The sequence below is a fragment of the Podarcis bocagei genome, assembly GCF_964188305.1.
Source record: "Podarcis bocagei genome assembly, chromosome: 1".
Taxonomy (NCBI): Eukaryota; Metazoa; Chordata; class Lepidosauria; order Squamata; family Lacertidae; genus Podarcis; species Podarcis bocagei.
Window position 1 is genome coordinate 87,307,983 of NC_138125.1, and position 25,222 is coordinate 87,333,204.

General features: G+C 47.2%; 2 protein-coding genes across 2 annotated transcripts in view; one reads left to right on the forward strand and one right to left on the reverse strand.

Moving 5' to 3' along the window:
* Nucleotides 1-4,948, reverse strand: part of LOC308573345 (unconventional myosin-X-like) — a 76,900-nt gene extending 71,952 nt beyond the window's left edge. The window contains exon 1 of the mRNA XM_081170179.1: nucleotides 4,767-4,948. Within this exon, the coding sequence (XP_081026305.1) occupies nucleotides 4,767-4,787 (21 nt within the window). The 5' untranslated portion in view covers nucleotides 4,788-4,948. The remainder of the gene's footprint in view (nucleotides 1-4,766) is intronic.
* Nucleotides 4,949-20,112: 15,164 nt separating this feature from the next.
* On the forward strand, nucleotides 20,113-22,815 carry LOC308573407 (uncharacterized protein). The gene is made up of 3 exons (XM_081170284.1): nucleotides 20,113-20,157; nucleotides 20,667-21,870; nucleotides 22,122-22,815. Exons 2-3 carry the CDS (start codon nucleotides 20,674-20,676, stop codon nucleotides 22,206-22,208), a joined length of 1,284 nt encoding a protein of 427 aa, XP_081026410.1. The 5' UTR covers nucleotides 20,113-20,157; nucleotides 20,667-20,673; the 3' UTR covers nucleotides 22,209-22,815.
* Nucleotides 22,816-25,222: the final 2,407 nt, after the last annotated feature.

The window sequence follows — 25,222 nt, forward strand, 5'->3', positions numbered from 1 at the left end:
TTATATTCGTATTGCATACATCTCATACATTTTAGACTTCCTTCAGCGTCGTTGACATTCATTCGTATTTGTTTCTTTATAGCACATTCCAATCGTTCATACTGCCATTTATACCTCCCTTCATACATTATATCCAATAAGCAGTACCTCTTAACTTCTCAGAGCTTGACCCAGGCCTCCCCGCCATTCATCCCAAAAAAGCCCTGGCACAAAAAAGGCAGAGAGCAAGAGGCAGACAAACACAAGGACCACATCCTCTGTGGCCGTCCACTTCCTGCCCACAGATATACAGGGAAAACACTGTCATAGTTACAGCTCCCTTTGGACACCCCTCGCCACCATTTTCTCTCCCTGACCACCCGGTTCTTTCTCTCACACACATTCAGCTGTGCAGGAGTTTTCATTGCGATTGCAAGCCACTTTCCTCCAGGCACAGAGCTGCAGTCATCTTCCTCCCCCCTCTCCCTCGCTGAGCTGCTTCTGGTTACATGTCCAGGGAAGAAGCCGGCCAGGGTGACTAGACCACTGTGGGAGATTTGGCTTCTCTGAGATCGGAGGGGGAAGGGAGAGCAAGGCAACCATTCAACCGTTTTCTCTGGTTTTCAGCCTGCAAAGGGAAGTGCCCGTGCCTGCTGGCAGGCTTCCCCAGAGAGCAGGGCAGCCTGCCCACCGTACATGCAGAGGCACTAAAAGGCACAATGGGCTCTGTGCCACCCAGGACTTCCACAATACCACAGGGGATGCCCTTCAAGCCATTGAGCCCATTCTGAGTGTTGCTGTGTGGTTTTGTTTTGTTTCATATACTCAAGACACAGCACGGAGCTACTGCTTGAAGCCAAGTTATCCAGCCAGCAAATCATGCCAAGCACAGAAGTGGCAGCCAGCTGGGCAAGAGGGCAAGCAAATATGAGCAGTCCCGTGCCCACACGTCCCCCTCAGTCCACACTCTGTCCCTCCTGCCACAGTCGGCTTCCTCATCTCAGCCTCCATCCATCCACCCATATGCTTTTCTCAGTCTTGACTTTGTACATGCTCTCCTCCTCCTCCTCCCACTCCCCCACCAAACAAAGCAATTGCTTTGGGATTTGTATCCCTCTCTAATCTTCCTACATATAAGACTATCTGCTCTCACTGCTGAGGGGCATCTTTGAAGGTTAGGTAGATAACATGACACCTTTTCAGCCACTGCACACCCAACAGGCCTTGGGAGCCCTCTTCCCCAGTGGAGGGGGGCAGGGGGAGATGCCCACCTCCTTCCTGACCTTCCATCACTGTGGGAGGAGAAAACTCTTATGTTTTAGAAGACTTCAGAAGAGGGTTAGTTGTTGTTGTTTGGTCTGCTATGCCTCATTTCTGTTTCTGCTCTTCTCCCCCCCCTTCTGTTTAGTTATATTTTAAAAAATGCAGATGGCTGTATTTAGGTTTGATTTTCCTCACAGCTTTAGATGAGCCGCTCAAACCAGAAATGGATGTGGAAAGAGAAGCAGCTTCTCAGAGCTTGACCCAGACCTCCCTGCTCATCCCAAAGAGCCACAGTCCCCAAAGGCAGACATAACAGAGAATCACATCCTCTGTGTCACCCACTTCCTGCCCACAGACATGCAGGGAAAGTTGTTCAACAGAAAAGTAGGATATAATTTAAAAGCAAAGGAGCAAACCTAGCCTGTTGGTTGTAGTGTCTTGCATTTGTGCTGGGCTGCCAGAATCTCTTCCAGTAACAAGCGTAGCTCTTGGATAATGTAAAAATAGATGCATAAATAAATAATATGGAAAGTGCCTCTAACCAGGTCTAGAGTGCCCTTCAGTATTTATTTTTTTTAAAAAGAATCACAAACTTAGGCATTCCAGCCAAGGGCAGCTACATGCTGCTTTGCGTGTAGAAGATCCCAGTTCACCAGGGAGGACTGGCAATGTCCTCCCATCTGAAATCCTGTAGACCCATTGCTAGTTATTGGAGACACTGCCGAGCTAGATGGAGCAATGGTCTGACTCAGAATAAGTCAGATTTCTATCTTCCTGCGCAGATCCTTTTTGGCTACTTGACTACCCACTAGAGGTACCTGCAACTATGCTTGAAGACTACTGAGAAAAGCCCTGGTCCCTGCAATGTCTGCCCTATAGAGCCATGCTTCTACTGAGCAGTGTGTGTGTGTGTGTGTGTGTGTGTGTCTGTCTGTCTGTCTGTCTGTCTGTCTGTCTCTGTGTGTGTGTATGAAGTGCTGCAAAGAACTGTCATGGATGTAAAAGGAGGGCTGATACTTTGTTCTGCCTGCATTTCAAGTCCTTTCCATACTGGCTGGGGCACAGAGGGTTGAGGGGCAAGATGCTCCTTTGCGAGCTAATGGGGCTCCCTACAATTACAGCCAGGCACCAGACGCTCTGCGCAGCATTAGGTTAATCAGTTAAAGGGTGCAACAGCAGCTCCCAGCCACATTCTGTGCAAGGAGAATTGGGGGAGGAAACAGCAGACACGGCCTGCTGTGTGAAGAGGGGAGAGGAGGGTGGAATCCATAAAAACATCTGTTCAGATAAAGAACACAAAGAGAGGGTGGGGGCAAGATGGAGCCCCTTAAACCCATTATCTGCTCCTGCTCCCTTAGTGCCTGGACAGCTCAGACACTGAGCTTAATGGCCCAGAAACTAACAGAGGGTGGGAAAACCTCAAGCATCAGTCAAGGGGAAAGCCAAAGGCCAAAGTGGCCCAAAGACCATCAACCTCCCAGTCCAAGTCACAGCTTAGCTGTGCTCCCACACAACTCTTCCGCACTATGGTCCGGGAAAACAGAATTAGGACTGCCATGGCTAGCCATTTACTGCTCAGTCATCTGGTGCTGCTTCAGAAAAGGGCAGTGACAAGCAGACCGTGCAGCACGCAGCATCACTGCTCACATCAAGGCCACTGTCAGCCCTTAGTTTTCTTCGGCACTTCTAGGCCAGAGTAAGAAGGCACTCTTGCTTGCACAGCAGTAGCCCACTGCTGCATTAATAAGACCCCTGTCAGATGTCTGTACAGCTGGAGCTCTTGGGAAGAGAGGGGTATACAGGTTACAATGGTCAGGGGGAAACTAGGGCTTTGGGCTCCATCTCCTGAAGGCAGGCTGCAACAGGCCAAGTTGCCCCTGGTATGAAGGAGACTTAGCAGCAGCCACCAATGGTGCTTGGAGTAAGTGTTCTGGGTTACAAAGACCAAGCCCAAATACACATAGGCAGTAGTAGAGGCCAAGTGAGGCAGCAAGTGTTTCCCAGGCAAATTGCTTCGCCCCCCCTCATCTATCACACACAAACTGTTGCTGGACCCCTGGTGGTTACTTAAAGAAAAGGTCCTTTCACCTACAGTACTGTATAAATTATAATTGAATAACAAACTGGCACATGAAATAAGTATGGATTCCTACAACTTGAAAGTTTACTCCATCAAAGTCAACAAGACTGACTTCGGAGGAAATATTGGAGACGGTTAATGTGAAATGTACAGTTATTTCTCTTTCAGGAATCAACAGGCAAGACTATTCATGACTAATTTTTTTTTCCTGCTTTGCCCTCCCTTTTCCCCTCCTCTCCCCAGTATTTTTTTCTTCTGCTGCCTGTGTCCAGCATCCTGAATAAGGACATGTGGAAATATGCATGTGCGCATGCGCATGCACACACACACCAGCCCTCTTCAACTGTATTGACGGGAATTCCTTGGGCACAGAGCCCGAATTTGCTCATTTGGAGGAGGGTAAGGTGACTGTTTTCACTTAAAAAAATACAAAAAACCAGACACAGCAGCAGCTGAGTGCCACTTTCAATCAAGGGAGCACCCTGTCATCTCCTCTCCCCAGAGAAACAGAGGAGTAGATGCTACATGAGCGTAGCAAAAATCCAGCGTGTGAATTAGTAACACAGACAGACATAAAATCCCCAAATGGCTCATCCATTTCAGAACGAGTTCTGGGTTTAACGCATCTGTTGGGGTATATTACTCATTCACACAGGAGGATGCACCCATCCTGGCAGAAGCAAAGGAGGAAATCAGATGTGCCAAATCTGCCCCCTGCATCCCAACAAGTCAAGGTTCAAAGCCTCCCTTGTCATCACTGGAGAGAGGCTTGGACACCAATAGACTGTACAGGGTGGGAGATTCTCGGGGCGTTTTAAGGGACACCCACAGCAACCAGACTGTCTCACGCCCGCCTTCCCCTCCCAGAAGAAAACTCCTGCTCCAGCGAAGCTTGACAAGCACAGCCCCGGTCTAGCAAACGGATCATCACCCCTTGCTCCCAAAAGGTCCCCACCGGACCCGGTTCTGTTTTGCACTGGAGACCCTGCAGCTTTCCCCCTCCCCTCTTCTTCCCAATGCCAGGGTTAAGTGTGAGGATGGTGGGGAAAACGAGGTGCTCCTCCTTCACCTTTCATGGGCAGAGAAGCCCCCCTCTGCTCCTTGGATCTAAAGGGAGAGGAGCCCTTGGCCTCAGCCTCGACCCTCCGCCAGAGACCCTTGGATCAAAACGAGACCTGACCCCCGACACACCCACCCCCCGCCCGGGCAGTCTCGCTCAGCCGTTTGACGGCAGCCCAGCCGAGCCTAGCAGGGGCGCCTGGGGACCGGGGAGCTACCCCTCCTCTTTGGCCGGCCAGAAAGGGATTCCGCGCGCCCGCCGCCGCGCTTGAAGGAAGGCGAGGGGCGCAAAGGCAGGGGAAGAAGAGTCGTCCTAGCGTCGAGGGACTAGCAGCTTGAAGGGGGCGGGACTGTACCCTCGGGCTCGTCCTCGCCGCGCTCTCACCTCCTGCAGCTGGGGGTCCATCTGCTCGGAAGGCAACGCCGTTTCCAGAGGCGGTGGCGCTTCTCCCTCATAGGCGTCCACCTGGCCTGGTGAGGCGGCGGCGGCGGCGGCGCCCTCGCTCCAAATCTTCAGCGCCTCCCCGGCGCGCTCAGTAGCAAGAGCCGCAGCACGAGCATCCCGCAGGCAGAGCGAGCCCAGTGGCCGGCTCCAGCCTCGGCTCCGCCCCGACGCCTGATTGGAGCCCGAGAGCGCCTTGGGTGGCGCCTGCTTCGCGCCAGCGCCGGCCTGTTGCCCCACCTTCGCCTCCGCCCGCCTCGAGGCGCGGAGGGATCAGGGAGGTCACTCCCAGGAACGCGGACCTGGAAGTCCTGCCCCCTGTGATCCCGTTTGTGGGTAGCGGGAAAGCACTCTGCACTTGCTCAGAAGCTCTCTTGTTCGTGCTTAGCGCTGAGTATATGTTCCATGGCTTGAGACCTGGAGATTCTGAAGTGCTAGGTTGGACATAGCGACGCGCAGGCTGGTAATTTTCTTTATTTTCACATTTGTCAGCCTAGCCAAAGATCAGGGATTATGGGTGTTGTAGTCTCCAAAAATACCTGGAAGGCCACAGGTTCGCTGTACCTGTTACACACTGTCGTGGGCTCTGCAGACCCTCCAAGTACCCCTATTTTCAAGGAACACCCCCGATTTAGAGAAACCGTCCCGGTTCCTGATTTGATCTTGCAATGTCCCACTTTTCCTTAGGGTGTCCCTATTTTCACTGTAGAAATGTTGGAGGGTATGGAATTATCCAACCCCGAAGCCGTCTGAAGGCAATCCTGTATAGGGAAGCTTTTTTAATGTTTAATGTTTTATTATGTTTTTTATATATGGTGGAAGCTGCCCAGAGTGGCTGGGGCAGTCCAGTAAGATGTATGGAGTATAAATAGTAAAATTATAATTATGAAAAGGGACGTCCCTATTTTCAATGGAGAAATGTTGGAGGGTATGTGCCTGTTGTATTTCTTTATTCTGCAACAGCTTGTCTCTCCACTGATTTCAATACAAGAGGATTCTAATATTTTGGTTAAATATATGTGGGGTATGTGTGTTAATTGCCCTTCAGTATGTTTTCAGCATTTAAAATACCCACCAGCAGATGTAGTGTGTGAAATGACAGGCTGTGCACCGCATGGCGCCATAGTGTTCAAGTGCATGCATGTGTTCTTAGAAAACAAGAAACAGTCACCCACCCACTCAGAAATGGAATAGATGCCTTGGGACACTCTTCCCCACCTGTCTGATTTATTTTTTATTTTTGGACTACAACTCCAATTAGTTCCTGCCAGTGTGGCCAGTGATCAGGGATGCTGGGAGTTGTAGTCCAAATATCTGGAAGTCAGCAAGGGAAGAAGTGGAACCATTAAAAATGGGCAAGACCCAGAGTGACAGGGGAGGCCCAGCCAGATGGGCGGGGTATAAGTAATAAATTGTTGTTGTTGTTATTATTGTTGTTATTATTTATTATAAGGCAGTTAGCTCACACTAGTGTGTGTGCATTAGTATGTATTTATTAAAGTATGTTTTTATACCACTTTTTATTTAAAAATCACAAAGCAGTGTACAGCAGAATATAAAAACTACCACAAAACCACAACCTGTATTGTAATAACAACAATAATAGTTAATCCAATGCAAAAAAACCAGACGGATAATAATTGCCAACAAAGGTTTGGGGAAATAAAATAGTTTTCCGTAGGCGTTGAAACACCAACAATATGCCATAACTCAGAGAGAAGTTTGCATCTATATTGCAGCTGTTGCATGTTAAAGGAGACTGATTTGATTAATCATGTTGAGTTTTGTTTAGTTAAGCAATACATTCATCAATTTAAACTGAATATGCTTGCCTATAAGAAGAAAAGCATTCTGATTTTTGCAATGCACCCATTGTTTGTAGTTGCTACCTGCGTGGGGCACCCTCTTCAAAAATGCAGCCTCCCTACTCGGAGGAGGGGACATCTATTCTCAGCAGGCATGTACACCACACTCTTTTTTAAAATACTGGCTATTTGAAAACATTTACAAATCTCCTGCCCAATTCATTGATTGAAATATTTTAAACCAATTAATCTATTAATTGACTCAGTGTTGCAACTCATGTTTGTGTGGTTGTGCTGAGCAAGATGGGTGCTTCGTGTACCTGATGAGTGGGTTGGAAGTCCATGAAAAGCGCCTGCCAAAATGCGTCTGCCACAAGAACTCCTTTTTGTTCTGGTGAAAGAAAGGATGAAAAGAGATGCAAAGCTTGCTGCTCGGTGTCTATATCAGAGCTGGGAAGTGATTGTCCGTAGCCACTAGTCATGTGGCAAACCCATTAATGGGGTTTTAGGGTCTCTGCGGGAAAATTGCGGCAGGAGTCCTCCAGTTCAAGGCGGCCTCTCTAGTGACCTAAAAGGAGACATTCACAATACCCAGTTGGAAATGGTAACACTTTCCCTTTCTGTAACCTCTGTCTTACTTATTTCATCCCTTATATGTCTCAGTTGTTCTTTGGACAGTGGCACCTCAGGTTACATACACTTCAGGTTACAGACTCCGCTAACCCAGAAATAGTGCTTCAGGTTAAGAACTTTGCTTCAAGATGAGAACAGAAATCGGGCTCCGGCGGCGCGGCAGCAGCAGGAGGCCCCATTGGCTAAAGTGGTGCTTCAGGTTAAGAACAGTTTCAGGTTAAGTACAGACCTCCAGAATGAATTAAGTACTTAACCTGAGGTACCACTATATGAGATGAAGATGGATGGATACTTCCTCAAGGTAATGTTTGTGAGCAACAAGTACAACTCAACACTATACATGACCCCACACGCCACATGAAAAGCAGCATGAGAGAAGTGTATAGAATTATGCCTAGTGTGGAGAAAGTTTTTCTCGATCTCTCATAACACTAGAATCATAGAACTGTCGAGTTGGAAGGGACCCTAAGGATCATCTAGTCCAACCCCCTGCATTGCAGGAATGAATATGCACTGTCCCATATGGGGATCGAATCTGCAACCTTGGCATTATCAGCACCATGCTCTCACCAACTGGTGTTTGGGGGCTTCCAGTGAAGCTGAATGTTGGAAGATTCCGGACATCCAAAATAAAGTACTTCTCCAAACAGCATATAGTTAAATGATGGAATTTACTCCCACAAGAGTCAGTGATCACCACAGACTTGGATGGGTATAAATGAGGATTAGATGAATTCTTAAGGTGATAAAGCTGCCAATGGCTACTAAGCCTGATTCCTCATTCCACCTCCACAGTCAGAGGTAGTATGCTTCTGAATACCAATTGCACAGGCAGTGGCAGAGGTGATGAAAGGCGCTGTCCGACAACATCTGGAGAGCCAGAGGTTTCCCATCCCTAGCATACAACAAAATAGGAGAACTAATGGTATATTAGAGCAATACAGACTCCAGGCTATATATTTGTGTAGATGAGAACAGAGTGGCTTTGTGCAATCAGATGAGAGTGTCTTTCCAAAAAGGTGCATGAGATACTGGAGATTCCACCAGTTAACACTCATGGTGATGTGTGATGAATGCTAGGAAGTCTCATAGAATTAGTCTTGTCTGGCAGCACCCCTGAGCACTCTGAGCCTAGTGGGTCAGTTCTTCAGAAAGAGCTACATAAGTGCCACACCCTTTAGAACACCAATTCTTCAAATATCTCTCTGTGTCTGCAGTGATAAGAAAGGCATTAAGGTTTTTGAGAGGTGTAAATTTATATTGGGTCCCATGGATGGAGAGCATAGCTAGTTTAGGATCTGGCTGCAAAATTTAGCACATGATTCTAGTTATATCTCAGGAGTTTTGCTTCCAGAAAAACCCTCCAGACTGTGATGCAGCTCCTCAGAACGCCAGGAATGAGGCTCTGGCACAGAAGTCTTTCAGCAGGTATGGAGAGGTTTGTGTGCCAAATGAGTGAACAGAAAACACTGCTGCTGGGATTCCTGTCACTTGCTTTTGCCAGCTCTGGAAAAGAACGGAAACATTCTGTTCCCTTTGTCCCACATTCCCCAGAGCTGAGACTTCTATCTGGAATCTGCTAGGTGCAGAGGCTAGTAGTATGTCAGGTTGCGGCTTTAGATGGATAACGACATAAGCTACAAAACCCAAAAAGGGAAACATGACCCCCCCTCTCTTTATCTCTCTTCTGGTCTGTAAAGAGGAAAATGGGCTGTCTCCCCCCCCCCCCCCGTGCCAAATGCCCATGAATGAGAGGGTAGGGCACACTATAGTGAAAGAACTGGAATGTTACAGTCATTGATCAGGCCATTCCCATTTCCTCCACAAAGCCACAACTGGAGGGAGCCAAGAGGACCTCAGTCTAAGTGCCTGTTGGCAAAATAGTGGCTCCCATCCAAGGCCATTTTGACTGTAACCTGAAACACTGAAACTCATTCTGTTTCTCTTGACTCTTTTCCTGTGACTGGGACTTTCATCACTGAATCATTGTGGAAATCAGACACACAGCACACCAGGGTGTGTGATGCCTTACTTAGCATAAGAGGGAAGGTCCCTCTTTTCAAGGGCTTACAGTTTAAAAATTAAGGGTACTGGGAATTGTGCAGAGGAAACTACAGCTCCCAAGATTCTTTGCAGGAACTGCATTGAATGTGCTTTGAATGTGCTGTGGATCTGCTAGGAAGCAAGGAAATGACCAAGGAAGGGAAAGCTGGGGAGGGGGCACAGTGATTAGGAAAGCAATAAGTGATTGTTTCAGTTAGATGTGTTTAGGCTTAAATTACAGAGTTATAGTAGTAGGGTATGCCAGCGAAGGAGTTGCGCCCTGTGGTGGCACCAGAAAAAAATGGGTGGGCGGGCATGTTGTTGTTTAGTCGTGTCCGACTCTTTGTGACCCCATGGACCAGAGCACGCCAGGGCGGGCATAGAAGGGGCAAAATATATTTCTTTGTGGGTGAGTTGTGTTCCACATATTAAGAACTCTGAAAGAAAAATAACAGTGTATGTTAATAACAGTCTACAATTGGGGGGGGATGAGCTCTTTTTTGGGGGTGTGTGCGGGTTAAACCACAGAGCCTAGGACTTGCCGATCAGAAGGTCAGCAGTTCGAATCCCTGCGACAGGGTGAGTTCCCATTGCTCGGTCCCTGCTCCTGCCAACCTAGCAGTTTGAAAGCACATCAAAGTGCAAGTAGATAAATGCCGGGAATGTAAACGGCGTTTCCGTGAGCTGCTCTGGTTCTCCAGAAGCGGCTTAGTCCTGCTGGCCACATGACCCGGAAGCTGTACGCCGGCTCCCTCGGCCAATAAAGCGAGATGAGCACCGCAACCCCTAATGGTCAGGGGTCCCTTTACCTTTACACACACACACACACACACACACACACACACACACACACGGTACTGCCCATGGTTCTGCCAGAGTTCTAATAAATAGGTGGCTTTTTGGGAGAGATTTGAAGCGAATAAAATGGAGGGAGGGGTGAAGATGGGGGAAAGAGCTCAGGGATGGGATGGCGGGGAGGGGAGGGGGGGCGGCTAGATGCACCATCAAGAGCCAGCGATAGGAAAGCTAAGCCTCAGAAAGTAGAAATTGGATGCAGAGGAGACTGAAGAACTGGCAAAGCAGGGAGAGCTTTGGGCAAGAGGCAGGATCATCCAGGACTCTGTTGGATCCTGTGTCATTATTTCCCAATTCCTGCCTAGGTTAGCTTTTTCTTCCTTCTGGGAGCCCCCCTCCTTATCAAGCATTTTGAACGACAAGTAGGCGATCCCTATCTAGGATGCTCTCCTGTTGCAGGGAGGGAGCCATCCTGTCTGCCTGGGATTGGCAAGGGCCTGGCGATGGATGCGCCTGGTCACTGACACAGACCTATCAGCACATCAAAGGAGGGTCTGGTGAGCACCCATTTCCTGTCTTCCTGCTGCAGCTCCTTGGATGAGGTCATTCAAGAAGGGGAGGGGGAGGCAAGGGGAATGAGAGGAGAGAAGAGGGATTTGCCTGCCCGGTAGCACTGAGAGGCACTCATGGACTTCTTCCATCTCAGTCCAAATGCATTCCCCCCCCCAATCCCCCACCATAGGACAGCACCTATGCTCCTCCACACACACCCTTAGCAGGAAGCAGCCAAGAGGGAATTTCCCATTCTGCTGGGGGCTGTAGGAAGCGCAGCAGGAAATGTGTGCTATGTCTGTGCATAACCCACCCATATCTCAAGGTGTGTAAGCTTGCCAGTAGATGAGACATGCCCTGAATGAACAACTTCGATTCAATGATGTCACTAGCTCCATATGAATCAGACCTGCTTTATCAAAATATAAATAGACAGGAGCTTCTGCCTGAGGGCAACACCCACCTTACTCATGATGGCTTCATGCGCCATATTTGGGGTGGGATCTCCCCAGATGCACAATTCTACAATTTTATGATTGCCTCTAGGTTGATTGCTCATCCTTTTCCCAGTCTAGGATCATTTTGCATGAAGCGCTCTCTCCAATTTTTGCTTGCTCTCCCATATCTCCTTTCGATCAGAGCATAGGGAATGGTTTTGTAGGGAGTCGTGCCATTATTCCATCTACCTCAATGTTGTCTGCACCAACAAGCAGCAGCTTTCCGGGATTTCAGCCAAGCTGTCCCCAGGCCTCTCTGGCGGTGCTGGCGACTGAACCTGCGACCTTTTGCATCCATGGGAGGTGCTGTGGCCTTTGAACTGCAGGCCTTCTTTTCTGGTCCTTGGGAGATGTTGTCCAATCTTGAAATTCCTAATTTTGGAGATCTTAGAACAAAAGATTTATCCCTCTGCCTCTTTCTTTCTTTCTTTTTGGCACACTAACCAAGCCATACACTTTCTCCTATGGTTTGTTTTGTTGATTTCTTGCATAGATTTCCCAGATTTCTTCCAAGGAATTCCAAGTGGCTTACATAGTTTCCCCTATTTCCATTTTATCCTCACAACAACCCTGACAGGTTTGGCATAAGGCCATCCAGTAAGCTTCATTGTTGAGTGGGGATTTGAACCCAAGGCCTCTGCAGTCTGACATTCTGAACATAGTGATAATATTTTTATGTAACTAAGTACAGTACTGTTTCCCTCAGACTTTGCAAAATGTATATGAAGTCTGAGATAAATGAAAAATACCAACTCTTTCCACGCCCATAGCCAAATTTACAAATCCCTGTTTCCGACCACAATTCTTCCAGTTTTTCTAATGGTTTCCGATAGTAACTCCTACAGTCCACATCTCTACTGCTATGAAAGAACAACCAAGAGTCTTGTGGCATCTAGAAGATTGTAGATTTATTGTGGCATAAGCTTCTTTGGACTAAAGCCCACAACATCAGATGTGAACCCTCTAACCCATGAAATCTTACGCCACGATAAGGCTTTAAGGTGACGCAAAACTCTTTGCTGTTTTTGCTGCCATAAGACAGGGGGATACCCCTCTGGAATGTATGCTTTGATGAATCTGCCTTAGTTAGCTGTGGTGGAGAACTCATTTTTGTGTGTGTTACGGTGTTTCTCGCCTGTCAGCAAATCAGGAGGTTGTCTAGCCTTTCATGGTAATGAGGCATAAGAGTGGATTGCATTTCCTTTGGGTTTAGTTTTTGATCTTTTAGCACTTAGCAATGCACAGAATTGTGGTTGCTTTAGTTGAGGTGACTCCTCAAAACTGAGAATTGTCCTCTGGATGGTTAACATCTGCGGCGTATACCGTAGTTTTGCTTTGCAGCTGTTGCTCTAGAGTTCTGCACAAATAAGATAGATCTTTGCGTGCAGAGCCGTAGGCAAAGGAATCCAACTTATCTGAGTCATCTCACAATCCAGAGACAAGGAACTTACAACACTGCAGATGCTGCTAGGCCACATTTCTCATCATTTCTGGCATTTAGCAATGCTAGCTGAGGACATGAGAGTTGAAATCCACCAACATCTAGTTCCCCACCCCTGCCATAATCTCAGACATATTCCATGGCAGTCATGTTACTTTGAGTAAGATTTGCTTCAATATTTTATTAACCGGCTGCAGTTGTTAGGCCTGTTCACCGCCCAACATATTTCTTGTGATGAGAAATGAGTTGATATGAACCCAACCCTCTCAGTTGTTTCCTTCAAGATCTGTGCGTGGAAACTAATGCAGGGAAAGGAAGTTTTTTGGGGTTAATATCTTATGATAGACCCACAACTTACACAGGTGTCACATTCTGGGGATTGGGCCTAAAGCCAAAATCATGTATAGTCATAACCCATTGGGTTCGATGGTGGGTGGGATTGCCAAATACAGTGGTACCTCAGGTTAAGTACTTAATTCGTTCCGGAGGTCCATTCTTAACCTGAAACTGTTCTTAACCTGAAGCATCACTTTAGCTAATGGGGCCTCCTGCTGCCGCCGTGCCACCGGAGCACGATTTCTGTTCTCATCCTGAAGCAAAGTTCTTAACCTGAAGCACTATTTCTGGGTTAGCGGAGTCTGTAACCTGAAGCGTATGTAACTTGAGGTACACTGTACATTTTTTCCAGAACCCCTCCCTTTTCTGTTCCCCTTTCTTATTTATTTAACTTTCCCTCCGTGCATGTAAAGCTGAATGCATGCAAGTTGCAGACTTACTGTATTCATATTGATCAGCTTGCATGACTATTAAAATGTATCAGTTCATGAATCTCCAATGTGAGGATGGGTTCTGGTTTCTTCCAGACCAAGCATACAATGGGCAATCTGCCCAATTTGTTTCCATAAGAGTTGCATGAAGGTTATGCGATGTTGCCATCAAGGTGTTACTATCCTTTGCTTTTCCACTGTACTGTAGTTTTCTGACGCTTTTCTTACCCCTCAAAAGTTTGATTTTTTTCTTTGCCAGGGCAGGCAGGAGGGAGTGGATTTGTTGTGCAAGAGGGGTTTTATTTAGCTGTTGCTGCTTGTTGCAGTGTGTCCACTCTCTTCATGGTAGGTTTTGAATGTGCACTCTGCTTGCTCAAAGGACGTCTACCTAAGTGTGTGTCATGAGATAAGCTCCAGCCAATCTTCAGATTTGGACCTCAGGATAAACAGATCCTGCAAATCTTTCTTATCTGCCCCAAGAGCATATGTTTGCGGTAGAAATGAATTTGAAGGAATGCCTGTGCAGGAAAGAAATAATTTCACAACTTGAACAGTTCTGCAGTCCTATACTGATGTTCCTGTAACAACTGTTACTTTATGTTAGAGACTTCTGTGATTTGCTGGTTTGCTTTTGTAGTGCTCTTCATATGAATAAAAGCAATAAAAATGTGTTGGGTTCTTATTTAAACAAAAGCAAAAAGCAGTTTGCAACTATTATATTTTTATTTCACAGGATTTCTATACTGCTTCATTGCAATATAACCTCAAAAAGATTTCCAAAAATAAAAATAAAATAATAAAATAATCAGGTTGTGTGTGGTTATTTTTTAAAAAAAAACCCAGTTAGATACAACTACTTTAAAAACATTCAAAAATAATAAGCTTAAAATTCTGCTAAAAGCCAGATTAAAACACATGTCAACATTACTGGACGCATTGTCTGGCTACAAACGTGTGCTGCGTTGCTCTGACAGTGCTGGAAGAGAGAGGGGCTTGGGCATTGCTCGGCTCTGGTCTTCTGCATTTTCAATCAGTGACCTTTTCTGGACTTGTTTCCACCCCCTCTCCGTGTTGCTTTTGTAGGAATTAGGCCTGGCTCCCTTGAGATAGGATCGTGTTCACACCAGCTGTGCCCTTGCTCCGGTGGAATGAGATTAAGGGGGTGTGAGAGGCTTTCACAGGATCACACTGGGGACCTGTGACACCTGCTCCCACCAGAAGAGAAGGGGATTGCCTAAAGGGCATTGCTATCCCAGTCAAAGCTGCCCACTGGCTGGCATTCCTAATGTAAAATGTTTCTGACTGCGAGCCGAGAACATGCAAGGACAATGCAATGCAATAGCTGCCTCTTCCAATAGCTTGGGCAGTGGCTGCTGACTTTGTAGTAGATGTGGTCTGCCCTAAGTGGATATCATTTAGACCCTGGTATCTCTAGGATCTTCCTAACTCTTAAGGAGCTCTAACTTCAACCACAACAATAAAAACAGCAGCAGCAGCAGCAGCAATATTAATAATGACGTTTGACCATGGTTTGCTTGTTTATTATTAAATGTTAACTTTATTGGGAAGACAAACTGCATAATGCCATCACCTGTCTCCATAGTTATAAGCTTGTCCCATCCAAAATGGTCCAAATGAAATGGGGATTTGATCCCCTATTCCAGACCATCTTCGGTTCACAAGCGTTTCACTCAGCAATGTACGAGCTGCAAACGTGCTTCATTCGCCCAGGATTATTAATTACTTCTCCACACCCCATTTTTATGAGAAGTTTTGCTAACCATAAGACTGTTTGAGGAATTATCTTGTACACACTTCCCCTTATTGGAGGAGGGGTGTGGAAGAAAGTGTGGTCTCCTCGGTTGTGTTGAATGCTAAGCCTTTGCTCTTTTGGTTTGGGCGTAGGATGGGGTGATGGGATTTTGTGCCTTCCAGTTTCCATTTGTGATGGCTGATGAGCTTTGGTGAGAACGTGCTTCAGTTGCACACCCTTCGTTATGAGGTGATATACTTCAGCTTGTTCCTAATATTATTTTAAATATACAGTCGTACCTTGGAAGTCAAACGGAATCTGTTCCCAAAGTCCGTTTGACTTCCAAAATGTTCGGAAACCAATGTCCTGCAGCTGATTGGAAGCCGCGCTGGATGTTTGGCTTCTGAAAATCGTTCAAAAACCAGAACACTCACTTCCATGTTTTGATCGTTTGGGAGCTGAGGCATTTGAGAGCCAAGGTACCACTGTATCTTACTAATGAGTTAATATCCTTGCTTTTACCTGGCGGGGCTGAAGATCTGTTTGTGTCCCTGTAAACAGTGTGCAGAAGGTCTATTGGAAAAGATTCTCCAGCTTCACCATATGCTGATATTTGACTTAGGGAGCATAGAGAGGAACCAGGTTTATAAGTGGCAATAAAATAAAATAATAATAATAAAAAATGCACTGCTGAAATTGTATTCTTTATGAAGCAATGTATCTCCCAAAGTTTGGCATATTTTCCGCCTCTTCAAGCCAGCTGGGATGAAATGTGTCTGTCTCTGGTACACTTAGAAGCTTTGATATTACCTCTTCCTGGCTTGGCATTGTTGTTTGGCTGCATAAGTTTATACTCAGAAAGGCAAGCAGAAATGAGCTGGTGATGTAATGGCTGGTTTGGGTCATGCATAGTGTGTGTGTGTGTTTGTGCATGGAGTAGATACCACATTCTTGTTGCAATTGCAGTTGCAGAATAAATAGAGTAGTTTGGGTTGATCTAGGGAACATTTCTGTCCTTCCTACAACTAGCAGTGGCTTTGTGCTGGCACAGGGATGAGGAACCTGTGGCCCTACAAATGTTGAACAACAGTCAATGGCCAGGAATGATGGGAGTTGTAGTCCAGCGGTATCTCGCAGGCCTCAGGTTCCCCACCCCTGGACTACAGCAGGGCTGGAGTGAGTTGAGAGTCCAACAACATCTGGAGGGACACATGTTTTCCATTCCTGGGCTGTCAGAACGCACTTTCACTGCAGAAGGTTAGGCAGGACACCCAGTTGAAATCACTGCCACCCTTTCAGTAATATGTAGTGCCTTTCTTGGCCAGGGCTATACATCTTTTGTGCTTCTGCAACATCTTCATTTCATGGCTTGCCTGCTGTTCCCCTTCCAGCAGCCTGCTCAGCTTTTTCTAGCAACTGGAGTCTTGTCTAGCAGGAAGAGTCCATCTGCACGGAGAGGTTGGTGCCCCTGAGTCAAAGCCAACAAGATGCCATCACCTTTGACCACTGGCCAAGCTGGGTGGGACTGATGGGAGTTGTTGTACAGCAACTTCAGGAAGTCATCACCTTGGCTTTCCCTGCCCACTGACCAGTTCAGGTTTTTTGATGCCAAGGGGCTACTGCCAGGGCTTCTGTGCACGTCCAACAGATTCATCAGATCAAGCCTTTCTGAGCATGGAGGATGTAATGATGGAAGAGCCTTCCTCTACTGTAGCCTTTGCCTTCCAGATTGTTTGATCAACAACTGATAGCATCCTGGCCATTGACCACACAGGTTGGGTCTGATGTGGGTTGTATTTCAAAACATGGAAGGCACCAGGTCGAGTCTACTGCACCTCTCACTGTAATGCGGTTAGTAAAAGTACCCCCCCCCCAAAAAAAAGTGTGAGGGGAGAAAATGTTGCAAACCTTTTGATACCTGGGACTGGCTCACTCACAACCACCTCCTTCATTGGCCCCCCTGCATTGTAGTTGCTGTTTACCACTCCCCCCACTAACAGCAGCTCTGAAGCACAGTAAGCCCTATGATGGATCAATAGGCCTCCCTTCCAATGGGCAAACCTGCTTTTGAAGCCTCATACTGCCTGCATGCCCATTATTTATACTAGATAGTAAAGTGTGCATTCCCCTTCTTGAAATCATGGTGTGGAATTAACTAGTTATTGCCTGGTCCTGCACCATGCTTTATAATTTGGCAGCACTGTGCTAAAAAGAGGATTTTCCAGTCACTAAAGGTAAGAGATAATGTAGTTCCTTGTGACACTTAAGAACCACCTAAGTGAAATAAGCATTATATTCCTCAGTGCATGTGTAGGGTAATTGCAAGTTATCTAAACACTCCCCCTGCCCCTTGCCCAGGCCTGCATCTTTTCCTAAGACTGTGCTACTAGAGCCAGCTCTGGCACTCTGCTGCCTCCTAGGGAAATTCACAAGAAGTACATAAATATAAAGGTAGCTGTTTTGGTCCATAAACACAATCCAAAATCCACAGCTGGACAGTTCCTTTTTGGGGGACCAACCCAAAGCCAGAAAATCATGGCAGGTTTTGAGGTCTCTAGAACTCTTAATCAGGAAAGATGTTACACAAATCGGGGTGGGATTGGGGTGGGGGAGTAAAGATAAAGATGCCAAAATTAGGCTGGATGTTTTAGCCTATAGCCATGAGGTCTGCTCTGTTGATTCCGTTCTAAGATTGGGATCGCAGGCTGAATAAAATTCTGTAACTGACATAGAGTTTCATAGCAGAGTAAGGCAAGAAGTTGTTGCGGGCAAATCTTCATGGCCTGTTCTGCCTTTAAAGCCAGCTGTTGGAGAGAGCTGTTTCCTATTCATGCTGCATCCCGCAGATGTAAGAGCAGACACCTGGATATCAGAGCACCTTTGCTGCTATCAGTTTTCTGCCTTCTTCTCCTGATATGAGAAGAATACATGCATAGTCAGCAAGCCTTGTAGCTGTATCAGACGAAGTGCACTCTGGTTCACAAAAGCATGTGCCATAATAAATTTGCCAGCCTTTAAGATGTGGGGTAAGCACAAAGCTCTTTGCTGTTTATGCTGCAACAGACAGTGACCCCTCTGGAAACCATACTTAAAAGTTACCCAAGAATGGGGCAAAGAAGCAAAATGGTTTTTAAAAATAAAAATGAAGGGCTGAAAAAGGATCCTGGTTCTCAAGCAGGCATCCAGTGTTTATGCTAGAAAAACAGGGATCCTTACCACAACTTTTATGATGCCCACCTAAAAAGACTAAGGTGAAGAAACTCAGGCCCAGGAGTCTAACACAGACCTTCAAGCTCTTGGAACTTTCCCCAGGCCACCCTGCTCACCCCTCCCCTCTACTATGCCCCCCCCCATGTGCTTTTGCCTGGCTGGCATGTGTCTTTGAACTGTGGCAAAACCTCTTGCTTGCATGGATGCAGGATGGGGAGCTGTGCCCGGGGTGTGTGTTGAGCCCTCTAACATTTGTGCAGCTGGGATAAAGCCCACTGTAGAAAGATGAATCACATCCCTTACTTTGCCCATGTTTGCTTCTTGTCCAAGCCTACCGCTGGCACATGCACGTACACACACACATACCCCAGATGGTTGCATGTGAAGTAATGTGTCCCTTGGGTTGGAAAGGTTTCCCCACCCCTGCTATAAGCACTAATCAACGCAAGACCCTGCACTGTCCCGGGACGGTGTCTCTGCCAAAGAACACACTCTGTGCATATTTTGCCAGAGAGCCTGCTCTGCTGGTTCTTCCTGGCTAAGGCCCCTGCCTTCCCCCTTGTTTCTCCAAGAAGGTAACAAATCCTCATTCCACAGTGCCTCTGCTGTGCTAGGATGTTGATTCTCACACAGAGAGAGTAGTTCCTCTTCTTTTTAGAACTCCAGGCATCTGATCACTTCCCTGTTACCAACCGCCAGGGGAACATTTATTCATTTGCATGTCTGCTTTCTAAACCTGAACATTTACCCCTCTCCAGGTGACTCTTTGTTAAGCGCTAGGCAAAAGGAAGATGATGTGTGGTCCAAGGCAGCAGGGAGGTGGGGGGTCAGTGGAAGTGAAATGAGAAAAGGACCAGGTGCGTGTTGTGGATAAAATATTCCAGTTTAGGAAATTTCTGTAAGATTTTGAAGATATCTTCATCAGCCAAGAAGATAGGCAATCCCCCCCAGATTTCTCAGTTTTGGGGGTTACAGACTGAGAAGCCCCATATAATTTCAGTATATTATTATCCATTCTCCCTCCCAGTGGGTGGCGCTGTGGTCTAAACCACTGAGCCTCTTGGGCTTGCCAATCGGAAGGTCAGTGGTTCAATGGGGTGAGCTCCTGTCGCTCTGTTCCAGCTCCTGCCAACCTAGCAGTTTGAAAGCACATCAGTTCAAGTAGTTAAATAAGTACCGCTGCAGCGGGAAGGTAAATGGCATTTCCATGTGCTCTGGTACTTATCACGATGTCCCATTGTGCCAGAAGCAGTTTAGTCATGCTGGCCACATGACCCGGGAAGCTGTCTGTGGACAAAGGCCAGTTCCCTCAGCCTGAAGCGAGATGAGCGCTGCACCCCATAGTCGCCTTTGACTGCATTTAACTGTCCAGGGCTGCTTTGCCTTTTTTTTTTTAATACATCCATTCTGACCAGGGAAAGCAGACCTTGGCAACAGGGTCACAAGGTAAAGAAAAGAAGTAAGTTTCTGTGTGGCACTGCTGCCTTAGGAGTACATTTTTGCGAGTTTGGCTTGTTCCACCGGGATGAGGAAAAGCTCACTTTTAATGCTAAAGGAGCATTGTCTTCCTTGGCACCCAGTCCTTTGACCCTGTTAGTTCTGGCACAGGAATCTCCCTTTTTACGAGTACTCCCTTGCCAGCGTGGCTGGCTTATGCCAACTGCACGTTTTGCCCCACTGATTACAGCTGAAGTTGTAAGGACTGAGTTCCCCTGTTGCAGTGCTGAAAGCGTGTCCCAACATGCTGTGTCCATGGCAAAGGGTGTTTATTTGTCCCTCTGTGCAGTGAGACATAACCTGGTTCTTCTTTCTGCAGGTGACTGCTGTTCCTGGAGGTGGTAAGTTCCCAACTGCAGAGAGTGTTGGGGGCCATGGAAGAAGTTTGAGATAAGGGGGACTGGGTGTACTTTTCATACAGAGGGGGAGGGGTGGGGAAATGGCACCTCTTTGGACCACAGACACCTTTGTGTCTCAATACTTACTCTGGTTGCATTATCACTCTGACATGAGGGTTATAGCTAACAGTGGAGAACAAGAGAAACAGAAGTACTGAATTTTGGTGGTCGAGGGCCCACCGTATCAGATGCTTGAGGTGTTATCCTCAGTTGGTATTAAGTGGGTCTACACAAAGGTATAAAGAGATTTTGTAAATAGTCAATTGTCACAGGCTGCAATTTTTTGCATTTCATTGCCGTTTGACTCCACTGTGTACACACCTCTTTATTTTGAGGGTTGCCTTGTTCTGCTCACAATCCTGTGTCTTTAACAACTGCAGTGACAGGGAAAGCTTTGCCTGCTGAGTTGCTTTTCACAACTTACCTAACCTTTCCCCATTCTACTTTCTCAGGCTGCTGATGGCATCAATGGAAGCCCTGTATGCTGCTCTGCAAGATCAGATCCAGTCCTTTGAGGGACACATAAGAAGGTGCCAGCAAGCTTTTGAAATTGACACCCTTTACAATGTGTTGCTGCTGCTGTCCCCTGATGCAGATATCCAGAGCCTTGAGCAGCTGGAAAAGCTTGTTGAGTCCAGGGAGCAGGATGGACAGGATAGAGTGAGGATCACAGCTGGCTGTGATAAGTGTGACATTGCCAGCTACATCTCCTGGTTTGTCACCTATGTGCGGTACCTGGGCTCCTTGAAAGGGTCATTTGACACCAAGGTTGTGTTTCCATTGTGTGAAAACCTGTACGTTAATGATGACTCGCTTGATGCATTGACCTTTGGACACAGGAGAGGACATGGCCTTCGTGCCCCAGCATCCGTTGCACGCACAGCCAAGCAGTTGTTCTCTGTCAGGAGGAAATGGGCTTTGCTCCTGAAAGGGGGCACAATTGATGCACAGTTTTTCAGCCCCCAAAGCTGGCTTGATGTGCAGGGCTTTGGCAGCCCCTGTCCCTTTGGGAAGGTCTTGAGGTTGGTTCCTGACCTCTTTCACAAGGGCTTGGCTACTGCCCAGCTTGCCAGGCTGTGGGTGGAGCGCCACGCCAGCAACCATGGCACCCGCCCAGTGCCCTCAGATCTAGGCTCAACCAAGGGAGGCAAAGGACTGGCTGCGGACAGCTTGGAGCACCGTGGATACAACAGTTCCCTTCGCCAGCCTGGGCTACCCCAAGCCCAACATGATTGCTTGGAGGTTTGGCCGCCGCCGCAAGCCACCAGCAGCAGGTGCAGCAATGAGAGGGGCAGTTCCATGAGAAGTGCCAGCCAGGGAAGGAACGAGCTGCACGAGATCCATGGGGAACTCATGTCCCTGCTGTGGCGGGAGGAACGTTCTCTGAGCTTGGAAGCAGAGATTCAGGAAGTAAACCAGAGCATTTCCAACCTGCGGCATCACCGAGTGGCTAAGGAAAAGGAACTGGAAGCCCTTGAGCAGCAACTGGAGAAAGACCATTTGAGTGTGCCCTGCCCACAGCGCCAGGCTGTTCTCTGTGAGCTGGATGCCTTGGGGAGGCAGCTGAGGCTGGAAGAATACCGCAAGAGCATTCTGCAAGGTGACTGGCTGCTAGAGTTGGAGGTCAGGCCAGTCCTTATGCGACCAATAAATACAGTAAGAAGCTAGGAAGTTAACCGACTGTGGGACCCAAAGGTGGGCAGTATGCTGCCAGCCCAGGAACAGAGCGGGCTAGATCCCTTGCAGCTGGAAGGTGGGGGGCCTGTGGCTGGAACTGGGTCTCGGGTGGAACCAAAGGGTGATGAACGCAGGGATTCAAAAGGGAGAATAGCAATCTTGGGACAAAGGATGGAAAAATTCAGTCCCCTTTGAGAGATGAAATGTGTGTCTTTTTATCTTTCTTCCAGCTGCAGGAACGCTTCCAGGGGCTTGCACAGCTATTGCAGGGTAGGGAAGAGGCTCCCCTGGATCTTCAGCTCGCCAATGAAACATAGACTCTCCCTTCTGCTTGGTTGCCTGCCTCTCAGATGAAGGTCAACTTGCTTCTGGGTGCATCACTTAATATATACCACCTCAAGCCTAGCTTCCGTTAGGTTGATCGCTGCAATGTATTTGACTTTGGGCTGCCATTCATGACTATCCAGAAGCTCCATTCAGTGTGAGACACAGTGATCCATCTCCTGTCACAGGGAGCATTTTAAACCACTGTTCCAGTATTGGTAACGGCTTTCTGTGATCCTCTGGGCGCAATTTGGGGTGTTCGTTTTAACCTGTAAAGTTCTAAATGACTTGGGGCTAACATACCTAAAGGTTGCACAACAATTATGAAACTCTGTCTTATGGTAAAGTCAGTGAAACCAAAGCTTGAACAGTTATTTGGAAACATTGTGAAGCCTTTTTGAATGAGGTAGCTTGGGGAGGCATGATTTAAGCTGGTAGAGCAAGGGTGGGAAATCTGCAGCCCTCCTGAAGACTCCAACACCCATCATTACTAACCATTGGGTATGGGAGTCAGAGTTGGGAATCCAACAACATGTGGTAGAGAGTTTGGATTGTTAACTTTTTTTTTTACACTTAGTGTAAACTTAGTGTTCTAGTTTGGGATGGGGTAGGTTATATATATTGATTGCTAAATAAAACAATTTGGCATGGTGTCTCTCTTGTTGGTGAAAACTGTTCAGGGAGATCCGTTGTTGTCCCTGGAATGTCCATACCCTGCAAAGAACACCCTTCCCAAACCCATCCTCTAGTCTAGCATCTAGTAGCAGCGGCTTTAATTTCAGTTCTAGTAATAGCGACAGTTGTGCAAGGTAGGATGCAAGTGAGAATTGCTAGCTTCTGTAGGGGTTTGGATAGTTCTTGCTTGCACAGCACAGGACCTTGTTGCACTATAGTGTAGTAGGGGAACTGTGGTTCATTCAGCTGCGGTCACCAACCTTTTTTTACTGAGATGCTGGTTTTAACACACACACACACGTACACACACTGTTAGTAGCTAGACATGGAGTATTCCTTGTTCACTTGTTTGGGTTTCCATACGCTCGGCGCATGCAGCTGTTTTTAAAGCAGAACTGGAACTTGGTGACAAGTCAGTATTTCCCCAGGGACAGAGTATCAGCCACCAAGAAGTTTTCCGATAAAGTAAAGGGAAGCAAAACAGGAACCAGAATCTGGGTGGGGAAGCTGACCAAATTCCAAATGAGAACCAGTCTGTGGTGGTGATGAAATCAATCATGACTTGAAGTCATGATAGTCAGTGGACTGCATGATGGGGGGAAACAGGGACACATGTTGCTGATGGAGTTCAGCCACCGCAGGCTACTCAAGTTTGTGACCTGGGGTGCTCCTGCAGCTACTGCTGCATCTTGAACTCTAAGAGTGTGGTGGAGGCCAGAAGTGCTTTTTACTACCCTGAGAAGGCTACCGCCCTTTCTGTTGCAATTAGACCTTGCCATTACTCTTCAATAAATGAAAGTTCTGATGTGCAGTAGCTGAGAATTTGACCAGAGAAAACCCTGGTTCAAATCCCACCCAAATAACAGTATGTAGCTTCAGGCAAGTCCAGGGATGGGGAACAAGTGGCTGGCTCTCCAGATGTTGTTGGACTCCAACTCTCATTAACCCCAGCCAACGTGGCCAGTGGTTAAGGATGGTGGAAGTTGTAGTTGTAGAAGGCCACAGGTTCCTCATTAGTGCTCTGGAGAGCCACAGCTTCCCTACAGCTTCCAGTCTATACTATGGAGGTGGTATTATTGACCTCATAAGGTAAAGGTAAAAGTACCCCTGACCATTAGGTCCAGTCGCGGACGACTCTGGGGTTGTGCGCTCATCTCGCTCTATAGGCCGGGGGAGACGGCGTTTGTCCGCAGACAGCTTCCGCGTCATGTGGCCAGCATGACTAAGCCGCTTCTGGTGAATCAGAGCAACGCACAGAAACACCGTTTACGTTCCCGCTGGAGCGGTACCTGTTTATCTACTTGCAGTTGATGTGCTTTCGAACTGCTAGGTGGGCAGGAGCAGGGACTGAACACTGGGAGCTCACCCCATCGCAGGGAATCAGCAAGCCCTAGGCTCTGTAGTTTAGACCACAACGCCACCCTATTGACATCTTACAAGGCTGTTAAAAGGCATAACAATGTAATGTATGGGAAAGGCTTTGATCACTTGAAAAGCACTATATACATGCAAAATGCTGTTGTAACTTCAAAACAAATACAGTCGTACCTTGGAAGTTGAATAGAATCCATTCTAGAAGTCCATTTGACTTCTGAAACATTTGACTTCCAAAGCATGGCTTTGGAAAACTGGGACACTCACTTCCAGTTTTCGATTGTTCGGGAGCTGGAACGTTTGACTCCCAAGTGTATCTGAAGAAGTGTGCATGCACACGAAAGCTCATACCAAGAACTAACTTAGTTGGTCTTTAAGGTGCTACTGGAAGGAATTTTTTTATTTTGACTCCGAAGGTGTTCGGGAGCCGAGGTAAAACTGTATGTTATTAAATTTGCCCTTGATGATAGCCTGAGAGCTGTTTGACCAGCCTCTGCCACCAAGGGCATCTGAGAAAGCCCTGATTTTCACCAAAATTCATTCCTTCTGAGAAGGGATAAGAGAAGGGCCATTCCTAGCACAGCCCAGGTGTTTGCAGGGAAATTGCCTACAGAATGTTATTCCTGCAGGCATTCATGAAGGCTGTGAAAAACTACTTGTTTAGAGTGGAACTGCACTTTACAACCATATTTAACAAAGCTAGGGTGGCTACTTCTGTTGGGGAAAAGCGGCTTTGAGAAAGGATGATTTGGAGTGGAGAAGCAGTTCAGGAGGGGCTCTTTACCCTTCCCTTGCCTACTTCTTTTCTGCTGGACCTCCTGCCTTCACGCTGCTCCACAAACGCACTTGCAGGGTTCCAGATGTGTGCTTCCCCTCTCTTTCCTGACAAGCAGCCTATACAATGTAAAGGGGGGAAATCCAGCTTTAAATGTGCAATTTAAGTGGAGGGATGATTTGA

What these genes read in the sequence shown, in the direction of transcription:
- LOC308573407 (XM_081170284.1), top strand. Translation starts at nt 20,674, where the DNA reads ATGGCATCAATGGAAGCCCTGTATGCTGCTCTGCAAGATCAGATCCAG. An exon ending in TTATGCGACCAATAAATACA is followed by an intron (nt 21,871 to 22,121) that starts GTAAGAAGCTAG and finishes TCTTTCTTCCAG; the next exon opens with CTGCAGGAACGCTTCCAGGG.